The 14,879-nt window shown below is 36.8% G+C and overlaps 1 protein-coding gene across 9 annotated transcripts in view; it reads right to left on the reverse strand.

Annotated features, from left to right (window-relative positions):
• Window positions 1-14,879, reverse strand: part of ZFR (zinc finger RNA binding protein) — an 87,928-nt gene that overhangs the window by 21,225 nt on the left and 51,824 nt on the right. For 6 of the 9 annotated variants that reach the window (XM_073993269.1, XM_045393575.2, XM_073993268.1 and 3 more), the window contains 6 exons: window positions 12,812-12,974; window positions 11,017-11,222; window positions 10,098-10,248; window positions 8,077-8,218; window positions 2,618-2,715; window positions 1,663-1,758 (listed from right to left, as the gene is read on the reverse strand). In XM_073993269.1, coding sequence (XP_073849370.1) covers window positions 1,663-1,758; window positions 2,618-2,715; window positions 8,077-8,218; window positions 10,098-10,248; window positions 11,017-11,222; window positions 12,812-12,974 — 856 coding nt within the window. The remainder of the gene's footprint in view (window positions 1-1,662; window positions 1,759-2,617; window positions 2,716-8,076; window positions 8,219-10,097; window positions 10,249-11,016; window positions 11,223-12,811; window positions 12,975-14,879) is intronic. The other 3 variants (XR_010587328.1, XR_012413607.1, XR_010587327.2) reach the window with 1 other exon arrangement.

Below are 14,879 nucleotides of genomic sequence, written 5' to 3' on the forward strand. Positions count from 1 at the left end.
GTGCGACCTCGGCTCACTGCAACCTCTGCCCTTTGAGTTCAAGCAATTCTCTTGCCTCAGCCTCCCGAATAGCTGGGATTACAGGCACCCGCCACCATGCCCAGCTAATTGTATTATTAGTAGAGATGGGGTTTCACTATGTTGGTCAGGCTAGTCTTGAACTCCTGACCTCAGTGATCCACCCGACTCGGCCTCCCAAAGTGTTGGGATTACAGGCGTGTGCCACTGTGCTTGGTGAACACCATATTTTGCCTATCATATTGTTAACTAAGAAGTGTGATAATATCCCAGACCTATGAGAGTGTAAAGAATATAATCAGTCTAATAGTTTTTTGAAATTTTCAATGACCCAACCTTCTGGTGAAGAATTAGTACATGTTCTTTGACCTTGAAATTTCAGCCCTAGCAATTTATTTTGCCCTCAAAAGCTTGACAATATATACAATGAGGTATAATAAGGATTTAATAGCAAAAGATTGTAAACCCAAATGTCTATCAAATGAATATAAGTTAAATAAAATATGGCATGTCCATAGAGTATGGCATGTCCATAGAAAGAATGTAGTAGATGTGACTGCCTTTTCAAAGAACTCTAAGATGAGCTTTGTTAAAAGTTTTAAACTACAGTTTTAAACTGTGATAGCAAGGCCATGCTTGTGTTAAAAGAGATTAAAAAAAAAAAAGAGAGAGAGAACTAAGGGTAATCTTGCCTATTCACTCTCATTAATTCAACTATGGAGTCAATAGGTTGTTTTTTTTTTTTTTTTTAAATTAATCCCTATCTGAATTCTTGCTCTTCAGGAATCAGAGTTTCTAAAGGTAGTGTACATAAGGACAGAAATATATACTGTAATATGTATAATTTTTTTCTCCTAGAAGAAATCACAGGAGATTAAGATAATCTGCCTTTAAATAAGGTTTTTTGGTTATTTTGTAGCTTTCTGTGTTACTGAATTTCCTATTTTTTTGTATTATTTTTGAATTATATATATTTCTGAATTTTTACAGTTCCCAACCACATAAACTATTTTAAAAAATGTCCCTGCATAAGATGATTAAGTTTTTCAGTCTTCTTTTTTTTTTTTTTTTTGAGACGGAGTCTCACGCTGTTGCCCAGGCTGGAGTGCAGTGGCGCGATCTCGGCTCACTGCAAGCTCCGCCTCCCGGGTTCCCGCCATTCTCCTGCCTCAGCCTCCTGAGTAGCTGGGACTACAGGCGCCCGCCACCGCGCCCGGCTAATTTTTTGTATTTTCAGTAGAGACGGGGTTTCACTGTGGTCTCGATCTCCTGACCTTGTGATCCGCCCGCCTCGGCCTCCCAAAGTGCTGGGATTACAGGCTTGAGCCACCGCGCCCGGCCTCAGTCTTCTTTATACATTTGTGTATTATATGTAAAAACCAACTAATAAATGCTGTAATATTTTAAAAAAATACTGTGAAAACAGCAAAAAGAAAAAAAAAACACAAAAAGAAGCATCAATGAAAATCTTTATCACATTTGGGAAAATTAAACATTCTAAGACTCCCCCAGGACTTTTCATCCGAAGAGAAAAACTATATTTAGTAAATGCAAATAAGGCTGATAATCATATGTAAACTGAGAGGATAAAAACTGCAGAATTATTTCCTATGTTTTTATACTATACAGTTACATACTACTTACCCAGCTTGGAAAATCAGACCAAGTTGGAACTCGCTGACAGAGGTCTCGAAGAATGCGTATGATAATCACACAGGACTGCAGACCATTAGCTCTAGCCTTGAGAGCAACACAAAAACCAATTGAATTAATCTTAGAAATACTGAATATATCCCTTGATGAAAAAAAGTTAAAATACCACCGTTCAATGGAAGCTCAGATAAAAAGAAAAACAATCACACTTAAAATTGGGTTCAATGAGCTGCCATTTACAGCAGTATTTTATGCCAGGGTTAGTATTTAAAAGCTGGTATTTAGGTCAAAGTAAACAGATTATACAAGAATAATATTTCTTGATCCCCTGTGAACCTTGACCTGTGTTCATTTAAAACAGTAAACTTAAAAAAAAAAAAGTCTGCCTACATGAGAAATAAAAGAAAAAGTAAAGAGCTAAAAAGTTTGTCTAGGGACTGAAAGGTTAAGGAAATCTGTTTGGTTTCCCTTCTGTGCCTTTGCATGACTGCAAAGTCACTAAACCAAACAGCTGCTTCCTCACCTTTCACTCCCTACACTTATTAACTTAGAGAAAGAGGGGGAAAAAAATCTTAAAACTATACACAAAGCTTTAAACACATATTCCATTATTTAAAGCAAAGTTAATCTGCAGCCTTATGGAATATAATATATATACACAAACATGTGATGTTCCTAAACAAGTCAACTTTAAATATAGCCACTAAAAATAAAAAATAAAAAAACCCCAACTACAAAACATTCCCCAAACCTAGGTTCATTGTCAAATTAATAATAACTGCAATATGCAGATCATCATACCCAGCTTTCTATGTTAACATATTTTCTGGTATTTAAAATAGTATCGCTTGGGCAGTCTTTTGAAATGTTTAAGCACAGTTAAACATGTTGTACTGAACTACTCTCTCATAAGGCTACAAGAAAAAAGTAAAATGATGTTCCGAACCTGGAACCACTTAGCGTGGCGTAGAGCAGCCAGAGCGTCAAGGCATTTTTGCCTGTCCAAGACGTCCGGTGGGTCTTTCACCATACCCGAGGTTACATCTAAAATGGATTGAATTGGCAAAATGCAGTGAGGAATGGGTGTTTGACCAGGTGAGCAAGACACTTCCTTAAGGTAGCATCAGTGTCACATGAGCCATTTGAGAGCTTGTCAGCACTTTAATATACCCACGGAGATATTTTCAACAAATTTACATCATCCAATATGAGGAACAAAAGAAAGGTTAACGTAAACTCTTAATTTAGTAATATAATAAACAATTTCTGGAAATATAAACCCTACCCACCAAAACGAAATCTGAAGGGAAGATTACTGGACACAGTGCACTAGCACAAAGACAAGAAGACAAGAGGGAACACAAAAATCCACCTTAATAAATGAGAATGTACAATAAACTACTGAGTTTGTTCAGTACTCTAAATGGTCCTAAGTTATTCTGGAGCTAATATAACAAAGAACTGATGATAAATATAGAATGCTTAATAGTTGTAGTTACAGAAAAAAATGAAGAACCCAAAACAGGCATTTCTTTTTTTTTTTTGAAACAGATTGTCGCTCTGTTGCCCAGGCTGGAGTGCACGATCTCAGATCATTGCAATCTCTGCCTCCTGGGTTCAAGCGATTCTCCTGTCTCAGCCTCCCAAGTAGCTGGGATTACAGGTGTGCACCACCACACCTGGCTGATTTTTTGTATTTTTAATAGAGACGAGGTTTCACTATGTTGGCCAGGCTGTTTTTTAACTCCTGACCTCAAGTGATCCGCCCGCCTCGGCCTCCCAAAGTGCTAGGATTACAGGCGTGAGCCACTGCACCCGGCCCAAAACAGGCATTTCTAAAAGTTTAACGCTCTCCCTTCCACAGGAAAATTTTAGTTATCAGAGTATGAAATGCCCTTTAAAATTTAAAGTTCCCATAAAGTATTTCAAAAAATGATAGAAGAGAAACAATAGGCAAGCAGAACAGGGAATAGGAACTAGCATGGTTAAACAGAATTAAGAGTGGAAAAGATGCAACAAACAGCATCCTGTGATGATAGATGTGTAGGGTCTTTAAGCTAATTAAAACATAAATGAGCTACACAAAACTTGAGAATATATGAAACTAAACCAGGACAAGAAGTTAACTTTACATTAATAAGTCATTCATAAAAGTAGACAAAGGGCTATCTTTATATCCATCTAAACATCTGTAAAATGTGTATATTAACAGCAAATCTGCTAATCAAGCTATTAATAAGCAAATGGCAATTATTCCAATCTAACTCACAGCTCTCAGTGATTTAAATAGTATGAATATTTTCTCAGTATAGAAAAATTATATTATCTATTAAATATAATAGTCCTTTGGAAATTATGAGGCGTTTAGAATACAGTTTAATAATTGAGTATATAAAATGAATATGGACAAAAGAAAAAATGCATGACAAAAGTAAGAAAAAGTGAATTATCTTAAGAGTACTAGTTGCAGTTCTGGTCAAGTTACTCATACCTCATTATAAGCATTCAGGTATCTTAAAAGATAACTTGTTCTTATTTTGAGTAGATGACATATAAAAAACATATTTTGAAACTGACAGAATTCCATTCTCTAAAGTTTCTTTTTCTTAGTTTTTTACTCCTCAAGTAATCAGATGAAAATCTGTGTCCACAGATTTTTCAGAAGATATATTTAGAGGAAAGACTTACAGATAATCAAGGAAAACTGTGTGGCATTTTGAGAATAAACACTAAAAGAGGAATTTGGTGCTAAAAAGAAGCTATCAAGACAAAAATATTAGTACTTTCAAAACTTGTAAGACCAACTATTGAACCTAGAAATAACCTGAACATAAGAAATGAACTATTCTGTTAGGAATAGATAAGGAAAAGGGACACAAGAAAGCACAGCTAACTATGAAGTTTTAAAAAAGAAAAAAAGGCCAGGCGCAGTGGCTCACACCTGTAATCCTAGCACTTTAGGAGGCTGAGGCAAGTGGATCATCTGAGGTCAGGAGTTCGAGACTAGTCTGGCCAACATGGTGAAACTCCATCTCTACTCAAAAATATAAAAATTAGCTGGGCGTGATGGCATGTGCCTGTGGTCCCAGCTATTCAGCTACTTGGGAGGCTGAGGCATGAGAATTGCTTGAACCTGGGAGGTGGAGGTTGCAGTGAGCTGAGATTGTGCTGCTGCACTCCAGCCTGGGTGACAGAGCAACTGTCTCAGAAACAAAACAAAACAAAGCAAAACAAAACAAAATCCCTCACACACAAAAAAGAAAAAGCTGACTTCCCCAAAGCAGTAGCATAACATGCTAAAGGACCTCTTTCTATGTCCCTTATTTACTTACATTTGCTAAAGCTAGAATACAAATAGGTGACAATGTGCAATCTCTTTCTAAAATGTTTCTAAATTTCTAATGTTAATTCACAATTTTATTTCCTCCAATATGCAAGAAAATTTTGTTTTGCACATAAGCATTCATAACTTTGGAAATTTTAATCCATGATATAAATTCAAAGATGCCAAGACACCTATTGCAATTTTTTTTCTTTGAGATGGAGTTTCACTCTTGTCGCCCAGGCCAGAGTGCAATGGCATGATCTCGGCTCACTGCAACCTACACCTCCCGGGTTCAAGCAATTCTCCTGCCTCAGCCTCCCTAGTAGCTGGGATTACAGGCGCCTGCCACCACGCCCAGCTAATACCTATTGCAATTTAAAAACGAATTACAGCTATAAGTAGAAAATTTTTGTTAAATTTAGTGTGGATTTTTGTACCCATTTTCTATTTCAAGTAGATTAACCCCTTAGATATATTCTGCTAAAATCATATTTGTTGCCTAACACCCAGTTAACAAAGCAAAACAAAAACCAGTTAATTTATAAAAACAAAATGCTAATTCTTGTTCTACACGAATGTATTTCACAGATTTTAAGGGGTTAATCACCAATTAGAAGACATGCTGTGTCCACACTATTTTATGATTAAACGTTAATGGGAATATATTAATTCAAATTAACATGGTCATGTAAAATATATAACCCACTCAACCATTTAAAAACTAGTGTGAACACTGCTCAATTCTAGAAGAGACGAAGACAAAACAAACAAAACAGTCACACAAAGGACAATAAATGCCAGGCTCTGCATCCAAAATCCCTCCTTTATCAAATGGCAGATGTGACACTGAGCTTTTGAAAACCTTGGTCAAAAATCCTTCCGATGTCTTGGCAGCAACCCCTGACAGGATCAATCCCCTCTGTTAGAAGGCTTTGGACCGGGCCTGATAAGCTACAGGTGGGAAAAAACACACACAATACTTAACTTGCTGCAGAAAAGATTCTGTAGCAAGGGTTAGAGCATTCTGAACATTTCAAGCTTAAAGTCAATTAAATGTTTACTTAATGTTTAACTGTCAAACACAGTATCATAAAACAGATCTGTCATGCGTTTAACAGTTATTTGGACAATGTAATCATTTCCTTTATTAAATAATTTTTGGTATTAAAAAGGACCATTATGCATTAAAGAAGCTACCACACAATGCGCAAGTAGTAACTCTCATGATTCACAATTGTTCTTCCGGCAAAGCCTTCCTTAACCCCTGTACTAACTCCCCAAAGCAAGCTATAGGCTTTAAATGATTTTAAGACACAGAGCATTGGGAGCTGCAGTGAGAGAGAATACATACCGTTATTCTGCAGCAAGAAAGAAGCAATCTTCATAATGAAGCTAAAGACATGGTTTACTGCAGTTATCTGCAGCAAGGAACACTATCAATGTTTCTACACTTTGACACATCCAACTTTTCAGCTCAGTGTCTTGAAGCAAAATCTCTCCATTTTGGACTGACCATTTTCCTCGTCATATTTACGAAATTCAGAACAATAATTCTAACTCAAGTCTGGGTCAGACAAAAATATAATTTTGTTTCCTTTAGAAGGGATAGGTTATCAAATAATTTACTGCAAATATGATACTATTCACTTTAGACTTTTACAACATAAAATGGCTTGATACTGTACAAATTTAATTAAGTATAAATATAACTGAACAAAATGTATTCTGAAATAAAGTTAAATGGTTATAATTTTACACTAAATATAGCAACATTTATAATATGTCATATTAGTTTTATCAAATCCCATATGCTGTATATGACCTGACCAGATTGACTCAGGAACTGTCTCTCCAGCGACACCCATGGCCAGACCTTGAGTAGAAACTCATGTTCACATAAGAAAATCCTTTACACAAAACTCATTTAAGATGCAAAGCTTAAGATATAAATATCATCTGATTATGGTATACATGCAAAGTATGTAAAATTAGACATCTCCCAATGGCATTTTTGGTAAAATGTTCTTTTCCTGGGTTGTGAAAAGCCCAGTGTCTTAAAAAAATTGCTCTAAGAAAACAAATTTAAAGAAACAGTAATTGAGAGACTACTGATGCTATTTTATACAAATTAATTTTAATATTAAGTATGTAGTACCCTCTTCCTCCTCAACCTGTATCACAAAGAAATATTAGTGTAGACTGTTACTCCATACTCAACAAGATGTATAAAAACATGAAAGGAAACAAAGTAAATTTTATCTGACCCATAAAACAACAGAACCAACATACTGCAGACACTGATCATGCTTTTCAGCTTAAAAGCTTTTGAAGCTCTGAAAATGTTACAGAATAGTCCCTAAAGCAACATTGCTGGCACCAGCAAGATTTCATATTCTATAGTTGTAAATTAAGTTTAAAAACCTTGAATTGTGCTGTGACTCACTATCTACATTTACAGTTTATTTTTCAGTATCTCAAGTGTGATATTAGGGTCAAATGTCCAAATCCTCCTGCATTAGGATGTTCTGCATTTATGAAAGTGCTCCACGCCAAAGAGCAACCTCAGAGAACTAGAAATATTTACCACAGGACAAGCCAAATCCACTATCACATATCTAAAAATGCCTCTTAAAAACATGTGTTATGAATACTTAGCCAATTTTGTTTGTGAAAACTCTTGTCTTTTTTGTAAGGCAAGGCAAGAGCAAAAACTTCTTAATGCCAAGTTAAAGTTGTGTCCCCCTAGTCACTAGCAACATTTTAAAACCATTTTTTCATGCATTGACTATGCCAGTAAAAATAATTTTGAAGTTTTTTTCCAGAAATCTGAGGTTAGCAAGAAAAGAAAGAAATCAAGAAAATCAATCATACCATAGTGTTTTATATAAAAATACATCACTAAATAGAGCATTTACTCTGTGGGAAATTAACTTAGGCAAAACCGGTTGCTAAATAAGTCAAATCTATCAAATTCACATGTAATGCCAGCATGTTGCCTTCTAGGGCTTAATACCATCTTAAAGAGTAGATAAATTAAAAAAAAAGTTAATAGAAAGTAAAAAGTTTAATGGCTTTCCAACCTCCTTCCCTCATGTTCTCTTCTCGAATAATTGGAGATGTCAGGGTGATAGTGACTTGCATTTTGGGTTCCACACATGAATTCAAAATTATTGCCGCTTCAGATACAGCACATTTTATGTCATACTTCTCAGGGCTTATAACCTGTGTAATGAAGATTATAAGAAACAAATTGGATTGGATCTGTTGTATTAACAAACAAAAGCAGTTTCATTATGGCTCTTTCACTCTCTCACTAGCCTAACCATTCTATATGAGGACTAGATCATATACTGCTCCTTCTAGGAAGCCCTGCCATACATGCCAGTATTATTAGTCTTACTTTCAACTTTCAGAATGCTGTGTTGAATATTTACCATTGTTTGTATTGTGAGTTATTTGTACATACGTATGTCTTAGATGATAAATTCTTGGATAAAAGCAACACTGTCATATTTATAACATATTTGCATAATTTGAATGAAGCTAAAATAGCTACCTGACCTTAAAAGGAGCTACAATTTAACTATTGCCATATTGTACCTTTTCTGTGAAATCCTCATTTTATCAGGGAGCAGAAAGTCTCAGTCAATATCCAGAAAAACCAGGATTTGCTGTAATTTGGTAGACACATAAGCTCCATTTTATATGAACAAATGAAGACTCTACAAAAACTACATACAGTATTTACAGTATAGTATCTAGGTTTAAATCCTAGTTCTAATAGTTTACCAGTGATGCGATGACAGACAAATTATTTAACTACCCTGCATCTATTTCTGTAAGATGGAGAAAATAATTGTACCTAACCTATAGGGTGGCTGGAAGATTAAATGAATCAACTATATAAAGCACTTAATATAGTATTATGTAATTATTAACTATAAATTAATTTTAGTTCACTTGCTTATCCACTTGAAGAGTATTTCACTTCTAGCTTAACTGGCTGTTAGTTATTTAGTTATGATATATTCCCTGGTTTGCAATTTTACTAAGCACCACAATTAGGATCAAGATGTTTATCGCAAATTCTATGATTCTTCCAAAGCCTCCAAACCTTTTCTTTTCCCCCTTCATTGCCCTAGCAGCCTCAACAGGAGTACGAAGTAACACACAACAAAGCCAATTCTGCTGGCTCCTGATAATTTAAAAAAAGACTCATCTACAATAAAAAATTTCCCATCTGGAATAATAGTAATATAAAACAAGCAACAGCAAGTGCCAGAGTTGTCAGAGTTTTAAGTTTAATAGTGTGCTTCACTGTCCCTTTTGTCATAGGCTGCTCTGCTACAGTAAGGTACTGTTCTAATTCACTACTGCAGAACACACATTACCAATGAAATTTGATTCCTTGAATTTAGAATGCTTCATTAAATTGCAAGTTTTATACCCTTAATTATTAAAGGAATCACTACTTTAAATCTCATTCTGACAAGGCTAATATGTAAAATTTTTGTAAATTTAAGCTTAACAAAAAGTTTGCTTTTGTAGGACCCAAATAAAATATTCTATTAGTTTTGCATTGCCATGTTTTGCTGGATGGAGACAAGAGAAGTATTTCCTACCATTATAAACATGCAGAAAACTGAAAATATTCACAATATAACTGGGGAAATTCAAATCAGAAAGACTACTTTAGTTACTATATTAAAAGCATTCAAATAGACAAGAGGTTCATGAATTTAAAAAATTTAACCTTGCTACACATGGGATTTTATTTTTAAAATCACTTTGTCCTAACAACTGCCTTCTTGTGATTCAAGTCTTGGAAAAAGAACAAGAAAAGGAAGGCATTTGCTGCAATTTTACATTTTTAAATACATCAGCAAGATGGCTTCATGCCAAATACAATCACTATAAAACCTAAAAAAGATGAAGTAGAAAATAGTTTCATCAGTTTGCACAATCAAACAAAAAAACTCAATACAGAAAGTCAAGCCAAAATTTTAAAGGCTGGCTTAGGTTTAAACTGAAGCACAGTCAGTCCTGCCAAAAACTTCTGAACCAGACAAGGGGTAAAAATTAACATTTCCATAATACTTACAGCAAGCTGTTTGGGTAGGTTTTCTGCAATACGGCTTAATAATGTCTTTGAAGGTTTCTCTGAGCACAGCAAAACAAGGTTGACATTTCTATCTCCTCGGAGAAGTAATCCTTTTGCCAATACTCCCACTCGCAAAACTCCTTTCAAAGCTCTGCAGTAAAATAAAATTATATTATGATATTTCTCTGCTTAACCAGAAGCATAATATTCTGTAAACATACAATAGTAAGTGAAATAACTTTTATACCATTAAAATTTCCATCAACTGCAGTAGAAAGACATCCAGCATTTTTAGAACTATACTTCATTTAAGCAATGTGGATTTAAAAAAAAAAAAAAAAAGAGCTAAGTTCTTTACAGAAAGATAACTGCAAAGCAATGGACATTAACACTTCTGTTTCTTATTTCACAAGTCAGAATAGTAAGAGCCATGTTTAATGTAATACAAAAATATTTTCAAATGGTAAAAGGAAAATAAAAAGCTACAGCTAATAATGCAAACTTGATATACAGACATTGCTAAAGCTTAGGCTTACTCATGCTTTACAGTCAGTGCTTTAAGGGAATAGTTATTAAAACAAAGACTGAGTGTGGGGCAGAAGCAACAAATAAATCAAAACAGAAAAATCGCAGCTGAATACAACTGTAAAACTATAATGGCTGCTTTGAAATACTCAAAATAGTTTATATAAACTTAAAATGAGTACAATTACAAGGTCAGAGACCACATGTGTTCGTGGAACTGTGTATTTCTATTTTTGCAAGCAGCAGCTGAATACACGAAATATCTAACACAGGCATGTTTAAAATACATAGAACTCACACCAGAGTTATCAGTCATAAGCTGTATTTCAAATGTAAGAAGTCCACATAAGAAAAAACAAAATTATAGACATGGTAAGTAACTTTCAAAACACACCTGTCTTTACCTCCCTCTTTCTTATCATCTCCCTCTTTGTTCTTGTTCTTCTCATGTTCAGACAAACTGTCTGAAACCAGTTTTAAAGCACGTTCAGTAATAGAAACAATTTTCTGAACTGCCTGTAACTCTTCTTCAGTTGGATAAATGGTGGCATGTTTTGTCATTACATAACGGTCGTCAGATGAGTCAGGACGACGTAAGGGCTGCAGAGAAACAAAGTTGCTCAATTTAAAAAAATGTTTCCTGAGCAAAAGCAAATGGTATTTTTCAGCTATACATATTTGTTGTATCTTCTCAATAAGAAAGGTTTTATCTTCTTTCTCCATTTCAGTAAAAACGAAAATGCAAACTATGGAAAGTTATACCATCAAGACCATATGTATGTATGCATGCATGCATGTATACCCACTTTGCCTTTGCCTCAAAACAAGTAACATTATAATACATATAAACCTAAAGCTATGAAAATGCTCTTTACACAACTTTAAAAACCAGTGATTCTGAAACTTTGCTTTTAGTAGTTCAAGTCTTACAACTGTCAACCCTCTGAGCAAAGATAAATGAGAATAGGTTAAAGAGAAGTCTACTTTTTTCTTGTAACTGCTCTACAGAGAAACAAATCTTGTTTTTGGTAGACTGAACTTACACAAGATGTCCCTTTTACCCAGCTTCTGTACAACACAAACTCTCAAGATGCAGATTTTTCCTATAGTCTTAATAACATCAACTCTGGGGCTTATCTTAAACCATTTTACCTATCCCTTATCTTTCACTCAATTTAGAAGTAGTAGGTTTTAGATGGTCAAAACTGGAAGAAGGAAAAAAAGATTCTAAGCCACTGGTAATGGAAAAATAAGAATACATTTCTTTTTATTAAAAATAGACGCTGGGTCTCACCATGTTGCCCAGGCTAGTCTTGAACTTCTGGCATCAAGCCATCCTTTCACCTTGGTCTTCCCAAAGTAGACTGGGGTTATAGGCATGAGCCACTGCACCCAGACCAGTAAGAATAACTCTAAAGACAAAGCAGTTGCCTTTGACATCAGTTGTTCCTGACAGGTATAGCAACTCATGCCTGTGTCCCAGCTACTCGGGAAGCTGAGGCTGCGGTGAGCTATGATCATGCCACTGCACTCCAGAGGAAAAATAAGAAAAGAAACAAGAAAAAAAATTAGTTGTTCCTGCTAATGTAAGGAAAACCAAAGGCAAGAGTCTCATGTGAAAGAACAGTTGGCATAAAAAGCTCTGTTCCCATTTAGCATATACTGAAAATAAGAAAGATTCCCAGAAATTCTATGAGGTCCTTATACAGAAGACACAGGAAACATATATTTCCTTCCTGTAAAAAATGGAGGAAAGATCCTAAATCACATTAAAAACTTGTATCAAGCTGAGTGCAGTGGCTCATGCCTGTAATCCCAGAATTTTGGGAGGCCCAGGTGGATGGATCTCCTGAGCTCAGGAGTTCAAGACCAGCCTGGCCAACATGGCGAAACTGTCTCCACTAAAAATACAAAAATTAGCCAGGTGTGGTGGTCAGCGCCTGTAATCCCAGTTACTTGGGAGGTTGAGGCAGGAGAATTGCTTGAACCTGGGAAGTGCAGGTTGCATGCAGTGAGCCGAGATCACACCATTGCACTCCAGCCTGGGCGACAGAGCAAGACTCTGTCTCAAAAAAACTGTCAAGATTACAAGATTATTAAGTCTAAAAATTAGCCCCTCCAAAATTGTTTTCTTCTAATGCTGAACCAGTCAAACTTTCACCCCTTATATCACCAATGTGGATACTCACTGCAGGCCCCTGAGGCTGAGGAGGCATGCCTGGTCGGACTCCCAGAAGGCCTAATGGGCCTGGAGGACCATGAGGATAACCTCCATCAGGCATTCGGCGGCGATCATCCCAATGATGCTGTTCTTCCTCCATTCTTCTCCAGTACATGTCCTCTTCATAACGTCTGAAACATAAATGACATTATAAGCATATGAGGAAAAATACAGCCCAAGAACTTGCATCAACAGTGACAATAAAAAGCAATAAAAAACCCCACCCACATCAGCCTAGCTAAAATTTCTTCCCAAATGTATCTAATTTTCCATGTTTGCTTTCATTGCAAAGTAAATGAAAGAGAAAAGACAGCATGAGAGAACAAAGAGAAAAGCCGAAGAAAATTTCAGCCTGAGGAAAAAGTAAAAAGAACAGGCATCAGAAACCTCAGTTTCTTATAGTCTCTCTCCTGCTTTAAGTATGAACTGGAAACCCAATGCCACCTAAAGGAGGCAGGCCAACACTGTGAGTAAATGCCCTGAAGTGCACATATCACATTTGGGAATTTTCTTCATGTCCTCAAAGAAACATGCTCTTTCCTATGTCTCTACTATGAAGAAAAACAGTGCAAGGCAGTAATAAATGGCAAATCATAGTCAGTCTCATTGTTGGGGACACATTAAGGGTGTTCGGAATTATAGTAAAATAGAAAGAGCATGTTCTGGCTAGAGATAATAGCTGTTGCAACTCAGCTCCTATTAATTGTTGCCATAAGGGAATACAATAGTCCCCACCATCCTCATCGCTGTGGTTTCAGTTACCTATGGTCAACCACGGCATACAAATATTGAACAGAACGCTCCAGAAAAAAACGATTCATAGGTTTTAAATCTTGTGCCATTTTGAGCAGTGTGATGAAATCTTGTGTTGTCCGGCTCCATCCCACCTGTGAATCATCCCTTTGTCCAGCATATCCACACAGTATACACCCTACTAGCTTAAGAGTTCTTTAGTAGCTATCACTGTTTTTTTTTTTTTTTTTTTTTTTTTTGAGACGGAGTGTCGCTCTGTAGCCCAGGCTGGAGTGCAGTGGCCGGATCTCAGCTCACTGCAAGCTCCGCCTCCCGGGTTCACGCCATTCTCCGGCCTCAGCCTCCCGAGTAGCTGGGACTACAGGCGCTGCCACCTCACCCGGCTATTTTTTTTTTTGTATTTCTTAGTAGAGACGGGGTTTCACCGTGTTAGCCAGGATGGTCTCGATCTCCTGACCTCGTGATCCGCCCATCTCGGCCTCCCAAAGTGCTGGGATTACAGGCTTGAGCCACCGCGCCCGGCCTTTTTTTTTTTTTTTTTTGAGACGGAGTCTCACTCTGTCCCCCTTGCTGGAGTGCAGTGGCCGGATCTCAGCTCACTGCAAGCTCCGCCTCCCGAGTTCAGGCCATTCTCCTGCCTCAGCCTCCCGAGTAGCTGGGACTACAGGCGCCCGCCACCTCGCCCGGCTAGTTTTTTTGTATTTTTTAGTAGAGACGGGGTTTCACTGTGTTAGCCAGGATGGTCTCGATCTCCTGACCTCGTGATCCACCCGTCTCGGCCTCCCAAAGTGCTGGGATTACAGGCTTGAGCCACCGCGCCCGGCCGCTATCACTGTTATCAGATGGAAAACATACAGTATATTCAGGGTTTGGTACAACGTGTGATTTTCGGTATCCACTGGAGGTCTTGGAACGTAACCCCCTTGGACAAGGGGGGACTGCTGTACAGGCTGTATTGCTGAGGTCACCAGGATTTTTGTGAAACTTCATGATTGCTGGTTCAGATTACAAAATACTATGCATACTAAATGTAACACCTCTGAGCTGAACTCAGAATGTGAGGAGCTAGTGTATAGCCTCTTCTTTACTGACCAACATTTGTAGAATCTATTCTTTTTTTTTTTTTTTTTTTTTTTTTACAATCTCCTCCCCTCTGCCCTTCCAGTTCTTTCCTCACTTTCAACTTCAAACTAGGATACCAATAATTCCCAAGGGAAACCATGTGTCTACAGCAAATTCTGTTAACAATTAGGTTAAGGTTTGACTACAAAGTAATCCGTTAA

Source organism: Macaca fascicularis, chromosome 6 (genome assembly GCF_037993035.2).
Source record: "Macaca fascicularis isolate 582-1 chromosome 6, T2T-MFA8v1.1".
Taxonomy (NCBI): domain Eukaryota; kingdom Metazoa; phylum Chordata; class Mammalia; order Primates; family Cercopithecidae; genus Macaca; species Macaca fascicularis.